The sequence below is a fragment of the Polyergus mexicanus genome, unplaced genomic scaffold (assembly GCF_030449975.1).
Source record: "Polyergus mexicanus isolate NDT 795.1 unplaced genomic scaffold, iyPolMexi1.0 SCAF_7, whole genome shotgun sequence".
NCBI classification, from domain to species: domain Eukaryota; kingdom Metazoa; phylum Arthropoda; class Insecta; order Hymenoptera; family Formicidae; genus Polyergus; species Polyergus mexicanus.
The window spans coordinates 2,041,286-2,049,497 of record NW_027223327.1 but is presented as its reverse complement, the minus strand read 5'-3'; the positions used below and the strand labels follow the sequence as shown (position 1 = coordinate 2,049,497).

At 36.0% G+C, this 8,212-nt stretch overlaps 4 protein-coding genes across 5 annotated transcripts; 1 reads left to right on the top strand and 3 right to left on the bottom strand.

The window, feature by feature from the left end:
• Positions 1-32: 32 nt before the first annotated feature.
• Positions 33-525, bottom strand: LOC138934755 (uncharacterized). The gene is made up of 2 exons (XM_070298808.1): positions 389-525; positions 33-240 (listed from the first exon to the last, which is right to left on the bottom strand). Exons 1-2 carry the CDS (start codon positions 523-525, stop codon positions 96-98), a joined length of 282 nt encoding a protein of 93 aa, XP_070154909.1. The 3' UTR covers positions 33-95.
• A 746-nt stretch (positions 526-1,271) lies between these two features.
• On the bottom strand, positions 1,272-2,420 carry LOC138934754 (succinate dehydrogenase assembly factor 4, mitochondrial). The gene is made up of 4 exons (XM_070298806.1): positions 2,229-2,420; positions 1,842-2,104; positions 1,651-1,749; positions 1,272-1,538 (listed from the first exon to the last, which is right to left on the bottom strand). The coding sequence occupies exons 2-4, from the start codon at positions 1,891-1,893 to the stop codon at positions 1,369-1,371; spliced, it is 321 nt and encodes a 106-aa protein (XP_070154907.1). The 5' UTR covers positions 1,894-2,104; positions 2,229-2,420; the 3' UTR covers positions 1,272-1,368.
• A 309-nt stretch (positions 2,421-2,729) lies between these two features.
• LOC138934450 (probable protein phosphatase 2C T23F11.1) lies at positions 2,730-4,599 on the top strand. The gene is made up of 4 exons (XM_070298188.1): positions 2,730-3,346; positions 3,488-3,693; positions 3,768-3,993; positions 4,099-4,599. The coding sequence occupies exons 1-4, from the start codon at positions 3,160-3,162 to the stop codon at positions 4,437-4,439; spliced, it is 960 nt and encodes a 319-aa protein (XP_070154289.1). The 5' UTR covers positions 2,730-3,159; the 3' UTR covers positions 4,440-4,599.
• On the bottom strand, positions 3,481-8,061 carry Arfgap3 (ADP-ribosylation factor GTPase activating protein 3). Of its 2 annotated transcripts, XM_070298172.1 has the most exons (8): positions 7,838-8,061; positions 7,364-7,555; positions 7,125-7,256; positions 6,998-7,030; positions 5,998-6,294; positions 5,642-5,913; positions 5,214-5,559; positions 3,481-5,096 (listed from the first exon to the last, which is right to left on the bottom strand). In XM_070298172.1, the coding sequence occupies exons 1-8, from the start codon at positions 7,907-7,909 to the stop codon at positions 4,839-4,841; spliced, it is 1,602 nt and encodes a 533-aa protein (XP_070154273.1). In that variant the 5' UTR covers positions 7,910-8,061; the 3' UTR covers positions 3,481-4,838. The 2 variants fall into 2 exon arrangements, with proteins under 2 accessions (XP_070154273.1, XP_070154274.1); XM_070298173.1 differs by lacking the exon at positions 6,998-7,030 and having other exon boundaries at positions 3,482-5,096; positions 7,838-8,060.
• Between the last annotated feature and the right edge of the window lie 151 nt (positions 8,062-8,212).

Sequence of the window (8,212 nt, the reverse complement as noted above, 5' to 3'; positions counted from 1 at the left end):
AAGCAGTGGTATCAACGCAGAGTACTCAGTTCTTCACACACATATATATAACATATATATATATATATAGTTTATAAAAAAATGTAAGCGATGTCTTAAAAATCACTGACTCTGCCACCGTTCTGCCAATCTCCCCACTTAGTAGGATTCTTCTCGCTATTTGTTATTAACTCTCCAGTTCTAGGATCAGTTTCCACTAATACCAAGTCGACAAATCGTTCTCGCGGTTTTATTTCTACATATTAAATCAAGAAAAAGTCACGTTACGAAACTACAAAGTCCTGAACACAATTAATTTTTTATAGAAAAACTTATATTTTATGAAAAGAATTCGTGCTGATATCTTTGTGAAAACTAATTATTTTATCAATTAATTTTAATTATATATATTGTACTTGGTATAGGCTGCAGTTTGAGTTTTTCATGAAATTGCTTAATTCGCGGCGACTCTTGGACATTTTCTGTGATTTTATCACTTAAATTCTTCATTTTTAATAGTAAAGTACCTAACCACATTATATTCATATATAATTTTTACATATTTCTTTACAGAAGAAACTTCGATAAAAAATGAGTGAAAAAATGATATAAAATTCGAAAAAAAGTTATATTCACAAAAATCTATTTCAAAAATGTAAAATAGTCTAAAGCAAACTTAGCTCATACTTGTAAAAAATTGCCTGCAATTTCTTATCATTTGTAGATTCAATCCATTTATCCAAATCATTATGCAAACGTTCTATAAATATTGACACACGGCCATCCATTGACGCGAAACCATCAAGATAATTTTTAATTTTGTTAACAAAACACTGTCGCTAAGATGTATGGAGCAAATACTCTTATATTCCTATGAATTTTTTTCTATAAAATTTCCGATTGAGAGTCAATGATATATTATTAACTTCTTTAGATGCATATTTTGATGCCTTTTCTTATTGTCGGTTAAATCAGGATTCGACAGGGCCTGAAAAAACCGAATGAAAACGATCGAGTTTTTAACGATTAATTAATCTAATTAGGCATGATAAAATTGTGCATTAAATCATAGTGTTTTGCGCTTTGACGAATTTCGTGTTTTTGATAAATTAGAGAATTAAACAATATCTAAGTCATCGATTCTGACTTTGTTTAGAGAAACTAGCACGACCGAGATTTGGGCGATCGCGATAAAACAATCTCATTTTTCGCAATATATGAACTTTACAATTTATATTTATAATTTCTATTCTACAAAGTAGAGATTCTTTTTTATGATGCATCGTGCTTTAACTCGATGTATCATAGACATTTAATTTATTTAAAAAATTTCTAATTATTAACATTATCAACATTTAAATTTTCTTCTAACATAAGGTGACAGAGGGTTCAGAAGTCTGTCACTCGACCCTTTCTCTCCCAGTCGCCATACCGAGTCGGCTCTGGTCCGCGAGGACCCCCGATCTCGCCCGTTTCCGGATTTGTATTGTTCGGGAACGGTCTCAAAGGTTCTTTCTCTTGATAAGGGTGCTTACCTTCTTCCAACTCTTTTAAATTCTCTGTCATTTTTAAAATTTGATTTTTTTAATTCTTGCAGAAATGATGAGCATTCAAGAGAGAGAGCATCTCACTCCTTTTATATTAATACGTAACTGCGTACGATAATCTTACCTATGGGGGTGCGTTCGCGCAATTTTTTTCGGAATTCACGTAATCTCGGACTCTCGCCGACTTCATCCATGCTTTTGAATGAGAATAAACGCGCGAGCCCTTTAAAAACAAAAAAAAATCATGCAAAAGCGTGGCTAATATCGTTCGTTACTCCAATGTATACAGAAACGATTAATGCTTTTTGTCTGTACCTTTCAAACGCAATCGCGAACTTGAAATCGATGCACAATTAATTCTCGCCATTCTTTGATCACGCGCGCAAATTCTCTCTATATATATTTCTTTTTCTTCTTGAAAATATAAAATCCAATTCAGTCGATGCGTTTCTATCTCTTTTCGCCGATTCCACAATAAGATCAAATGTACGAAAATTTTTGCGAAACGATTTTAATTCGTCTCAAGGATTATGTCAGCTCAAGCGCACGTGTTGCGATAGCTATTTCTCTCTCATAACCTAGAAAAATTGATTTATTTAAAGTCGCAAACCGTTTTTTTACAAAGATGACGTTTTATAATCTAAATAATATGGGATATATTGTGTATTTCTAAATTATTATTAATCTCATAAGTCTATGTACAGTTTATGTGTTAAATCGGGCACATTGAACGTTATATTCGCGTTTCGTCGTCGATAATAATGTATTGGATAGAAAAAAATCCAAGATCTCTCTCATTTATTATTGTATAATCCCTGTGTTTCTTTTTCAACGTTCAACGAACTGTGACGAACTGTTCTTTGAAATTGACAATCGCGTAAACGTAAACAAACAGAAAGCGTAGATCATAGAGTATATACTATATCTATAATATAGCAGAATTGCTATCTGAGTAGCCCCTCCGTTCGGCTGAGATGCGTTCGAAAATCATACCCATAAGCGTAATTGACCAATCAGAACAAAGAAATCTTTACTACTTTTGTCTTGATTGGTCAACTAAATGCTGCTTTACCCCACGGATAAGATTGATTTCAAAATTAAAAAAAAAAGTGCTAATAAAATAATATTACGCAATGCACGTACACTGTACAAATTATGTGTTATAAAATATAAATATATTAGATATTGCGCATTACTATATATTACATAATTACAATATCGAAGAAGTGACATCATTGAGTGTAGATGACGTCGTGTATATAAGCAGTCGAGTCACGTCACGTCATCATTCATCAATCCATATCAGCTGTTCATCTCCGGTCGACGTTTGCTCGCTCGCAACGCGGGTTGTTTTCCCACGTCCGGATGGGACAGGACGGAGTTGACGACCGGGAGTTAAGTTAATGTGAAACTGTTATTAAATCAGAGTGAAGTGAAGATCGCTTAAATCAATGACAACGTATTATCACGGGTCTTGGCACAAAATTCTGCAAACGGATAATCCAAACAAGAGTATCACGTAGCGTGGATTTGTATTTGATTTCAAAGTCACTTAACTCTCCGTTGTCGCGGTATGAGATATTAAAATATTAAACTCGCGTTATTCGCGAACGATATCGATTAAGGAAAGAGAATGGGGCAGACGCTTAGCGAGCCGGTGACGAAGAAAAAGTCGGCCTGTTGTCGAGATAACAACTATCGTATCGGTAGCTCCTGCATGCAAGGATGGCGTATCAAGATGGAAGATTCGCATGTGCACATATTGTCCTTGCCAAGTGATCCAGGCACCGCGTTCTTCGCCGTCTACGACGGACATGGAGGTATGTAAGCACATACTTTCTAGTACAGAATAAACAGCGCATTTATCGCGCAACAGAACAATTAAACTTTTTTTTCAAATAATCGCTGTATATATCCATAAAATCTGATCTTTACATAAAAATATTTGTTTACTTTTATAGGTGCAACCATGGCACAGCATGCTGGAAAACATCTTCACGAATATATAATTAAAAGAAGCGAGTACAAAGCGGGCGATATTGTCGAAGGTATACAGCAAGGTTTCCTGGAATTAGATAAAGCAATGCAGAATAACGTGACCCTCAGGGATGAACATGCTGGGACCACTGTCATCGCACTACTTATCAAGGACAACATTTTGTATAGCGTAAGTCGGTTGTTATTTTGAAAGCGATATCTTCGTACATTCGAATACCTGACCTGAATGGAAAAGCTTTCTAGGCTAACGCGGGTGACAGCAGAGCGGTAGCGTGTATCAGTGGCAGGACGGTGCCACTTAGTCGAGATCATAAACCTACATTGAAGGACGAGCGCAAGCGAATCGAAGCTGCGGGTGGTTTCGTCGAGTATAAAAGAGTGAACGGCAATCTGGCATTGTCCCGTGCGCTTGGGGATTTCATATTTAAGCAAAACGATCATAAATCACCACAGGAACAGATCGTGACTGGTAATAATATAACAGGACATCGATATATAAATGGCTAAAAGAGCTGCAACTTTCAATATATATTCGCGCATTTTTTATGTTAACAACTTTACAAATTTTTCGCAGCTTTTCCTGAAGTGCAACAATTTCCTATAAACGAGGAATGGGAGTTCGTTGTTCTGGCCTGCGATGGTATCTGGGACGTGATGACCAGCGAAGAGGTCGTTAGATTCGTGAGAACGCGGCTAGCTCAAACGAAACTTGGCGACACAGAGTCTCATCGTAACGTTACAATACGTCCCGAGGAGATCTGCGAAGAGCTTCTCAACTGTTGCTTGGCGCCGGACGCTCTTATGGGCACCGGTTGTGACAATATGACAGTGATACTCGTGTGCTTTCTCCACGGCAAACCATGTTCGCAATTGGTTTTGCGTTGCCAGAACTTTCCGCCGAGTATAGATCTATGACTATTTTAGATTTTAGTGAGAAAGATCTAATGTTTTACCTAAATTATTGTTATATAAGTATATTTTACTTTCGTCGGTGTACCTTGACTTTTGATATAGTGATATTTGTTATGCAATGTATTACACAATATTTTGGCTCTGTTGATAAAGATGAGCGAACGTATATTTATAAAATACATTTTGCATTTATATTTTTGCTCTTAAATCTGTGTAATTCTCGCATTGCGCATTGGTTTTTGATCGTTTCATACAAGAGTATCTGCGTGCGCAATACATCCATAGAATAAGTTACACAAAAGCTCAATTATAAGCTTTTATTTACAGTTCTGAACAATGGACAAGACTAGGTCCGGATAATAAGTATTGTAACAATTTTCGTGAGACGCAAAAAGATTTCATTTAAAGTCCATAACGATCTTGTATAGAGGAAACCGCCGCGTTTGCGAGCGAGCTGAGTCGTCCAGCGACTTTGTTTACACCTTGACGCACGCTCTCTCGGACATCATCGAGATCTACGACACCGGCTCTCCCCGCGGTCAGACGCATAGACAACGAAGAGGTAGGCGAAGTCGGCATCGAACTTTCAATGCCGAAATAATCAGCCGACGAAATGCTAGATGAGCCTTCGAAGCGACGTAAATTATTCTTACGTTCCCACTAAAAATTTAAAAGGTACATGCATACTGAAGAATTATTAAAAAGAAGCGCTATATTTTAGAGAGTCAGTAAAACATAATTTTACAAGAAACACATTGAAATATAGTTTACACTTACCACATTGTCGGAAGTACTGTCTTGAAAGTATTGATCCGAGCTAATGGCCTTGGCGCTACCAAACTTTTTTTGAGCCTCTCCCTCGATGATAGACGAAGGCTTCACATCGCTCTTGGCGTTTGCGATACGACTCATGGGGGCTAGTCGTTTAGGCGGTTCCGGTTCTGCCACGACCACAATCTCATCACCGCGTGAAGACGGTTTGCTGTTAGCATATACCGAGTAAAACTCGTCTAAGGTAAAAAAAAGATCCGTCTCTGCTGATAGCACTTCCGGCGTTGAAGTTATGATTTTAGACTCTTGCGTTATTGTCTTCATATCGCCAAGTGCAGAATGACTCGCGCCACTAACAAGAAAGAAAGGATTTTATACAAAGATAAAGTCGTGCGTTAAATAAATTTTTCAGGATGAGAACACATAGTTAGTACCTTCGCGCATTAAATCCCATTCCAAGCCGTTCTGCTTGCGTAGCTTTTGATGGATCAAACTGTTTAGCTCTCTCTTCCACTTTCTTGGCTTGTTGAGTCAAATTTTGTTCATACCGTTGGGCTAGACGTGTGGCGAGCTCTTGTTGTTCTTCTTTTGTCACTTCGTTATCCTTCTCTTGTGCTTGTTTACATGCCTCTGCAACGCTCTTCTCCAATTCGTCAAAATTGGTCTTGACTCTCTGAGCTCCTAAGCTTCCAGCTTTTTTTCCCAACTATAATTAAGTTAAAGAAATAATAACGATAATAATTGGGATTTATCGTTATATTATTGTTTCACCATAAATGCATGAACTTACACCACTAGGGCGCTTGGATTGTGCAGTCCTGCAACCTATAGTAGATTTCCTTGCAGTTTGTACATTTGAGACAGAATCGAAAAGTTTTACGGAAGGTCCCAAGGAATTGGAAACAACTTCTGGTGCATTTTTTTCTGTACTATCAATGTTTGGCACAGTATTAGATATGAGGAATGCCTTGTCTTCTGTTGAAATTACTGTTTTGTTTTCATACAAATCTAAATTTTCATGCTGCTTAAAGAAATCTGGCTCGTTTGTTTCTTCTGGTACTATCTCTGTGCTTTCCTCTAAATGCAGCTGTAAAAAGAATTATAATATTTAAATATAGAATATTTGTGAAATATTTGGCCAAACATTACCAATAGTGCATAGTATAACAAACAGTATACTGGCACTATTTCTACTTTCTTTATTTAATGTCTACTTATATTTGCTTACATTCTTTTATCTGAGTAAATTAAATAAATATTTATATCCATATTTGACAATTTATTCAGATAATAGAACGTTTTTATTAATTTACAATTAGTTTATCACTTGAGAAGTATATATTTATGTTTGCATATTTATTATTATGTTTTCTTTTTCATGATTAATAAAATTCTCTGGTAAAATATGGCCAAATATTTTAAACATACCCTATATAGATTATTAAATACACGCAACCAAAAGGAATAAATATATATTATATTGAAACGCATTGTAAAAATATACATGTAATATATCAGGTAAGCTCTTCACAGTGAATCTGTTATAATGATAATGTAAGAATGAAAGCATTTGTGTAAACATCAAAGTTACACACACTCTCGAACAATTTTGTGAATTATTACATATATTGATAACTATGTACTGACATTGAATGTATGAAAAAAATTACATACATATGTATGTCTAAGACGAGTAAAAAGCAATTTTTAGGACAATGTTATAAGCAGATGTTAGTAAAATTCCGAAAAAGAAAAAGAACACGAATTTTAAGAACATTTACTTAGCTCACCATTGTTTTAGTTTTTGGTGTAGAAAAGGAAACCTATAATTATCATATTTACCGTTACACTAGGTCTCTAATAATGTCTTTACTATAAATATACAACTAATATTAAATCCATTTGATAATTTTATACCTTTGTGCCATAACGACGCATTGCTTGGGCAGATGCTTGGCCTAATTTTTCCCTGTACAGCATAGCTGCGCGTGAATTATATTTCTGCTGAGCGTCAGTTGTAGTACAATTGTGTTGTGCAAAGAATTTTCTCTAAAAGTTAGCGATATAGAAAATAGAGAGATATACTGATTAAATTACAAATCATAATTTAAACAGAAAACAAAAAGAAATGGATTTTGGAAGCTATGGAAACTAACAGCATTGGCATTACCACCCAGCTGCATATTTCTGAGATGCAACCATGTCCAATTTGTGTCAAGTTGCGTAGATTTGACAAAGGTAAGATGCACTCCCAGACTACGATGCACTGCCGAACAGTCGATGCATAAGAAGACTCCATACGTTACGCTGGACCATGCTGGATTCTTTGCGTTACAATCAAAACATGTCTGAAAAAATAGAAAGAATTGGCATATATTTTGAAATTGCTAAAAACATTAAACAATGGTTGATGAAGACGTGTTTGTATATCGTAAATGTTTTCACGAAATATTCATATATAAATGATCCGCGAAATGTAATACAGCTGTATTCTACAGTTCGGATATAATCATTTTCATACGTGTATGTGTTACATGATTAGGAGAAAAATTATCGAGAAAAATTGCAAGCGTATTGTTCAATCCCATTATTTCCCGTATGTTTATTATCGATTTAAATCAGGTACAAACCTTGTTGGTAGGAATGGCCCGCAGTCTCTTGAAAATTTCCTCGATATCTGCTTTACTGGGCGCATCTGCCATTTTTGACGTGTTGTCAAAAATTTGTGCAGCTGTGTTCGTCACGACAAAATTCTGGAACGCGTGGCGAAAGCTGATTGCTCGGCGCTAAAGTCACTCGAGCGAGTCGCTCGTCGCTGGACGATGTGATTCTTCACGGGAAAAAGGAGGGAACACAGGAAATGTAATGAATGCAACAAAAAGTATATGAGCAAAGTGCAATATATATCACCAATAGCGGTATACGAATATATCAGATGTGTGTGTAGCTATTTGTGGGGACAGGAATTTGTGACATATATGTAATGAAACTGTATGTCCTACCTT

Excerpts from the sequence above, each read along its gene's own strand:
- LOC138934755 (XM_070298808.1), bottom strand. The coding sequence starts at position 525 with ATGAATATAATGTGGTTAGGTACTTTACTATTAAAAATGAAGAATTTA. Across the intron at positions 241-388 it reads CAGCCTATACCAAGTACAAT|TGTAGAAATAAAACCGCGAG; the intron begins ATATATAATTAA and ends CTTGATTTAATA.
- LOC138934754 (XM_070298806.1), bottom strand. The coding sequence starts at position 1,893 with ATGGCGAGAATTAATTGTGCATCGATTTCAAGTTCGCGATTGCGTTTG. Across the intron at positions 1,750-1,841 it reads TTCGCGATTGCGTTTGAAAG|GGCTCGCGCGTTTATTCTCA; the intron begins GTACAGACAAAA and ends TTGTTTTTAAAG. Across the intron at positions 1,539-1,650 it reads GCGCGAACGCACCCCCATAG|AGAATTTAAAAGAGTTGGAA; the intron begins GTAAGATTATCG and ends TAAAAATGACAG.
- LOC138934450 (XM_070298188.1), top strand. The coding sequence starts at position 3,160 with ATGGGGCAGACGCTTAGCGAGCCGGTGACGAAGAAAAAGTCGGCCTGT. Across the intron at positions 3,694-3,767 it reads AGGACAACATTTTGTATAGC|GCTAACGCGGGTGACAGCAG; the intron begins GTAAGTCGGTTG and ends AAAGCTTTCTAG. Across the intron at positions 3,994-4,098 it reads ACAGGAACAGATCGTGACTG|CTTTTCCTGAAGTGCAACAA; the intron begins GTAATAATATAA and ends AATTTTTCGCAG.
- Arfgap3 (XM_070298172.1), bottom strand. The coding sequence starts at position 7,909 with ATGGCAGATGCGCCCAGTAAAGCAGATATCGAGGAAATTTTCAAGAGA. Across the intron at positions 7,031-7,124 it reads TGCGTCGTTATGGCACAAAG|GTTTCCTTTTCTACACCAAA; the intron begins GTATAAAATTAT and ends TGATAATTATAG. Across the intron at positions 5,097-5,213 it reads ACAGTACTTCCGACAATGTG|TGGGAACGTAAGAATAATTT; the intron begins GTAAGTGTAAAC and ends TTAAATTTTTAG.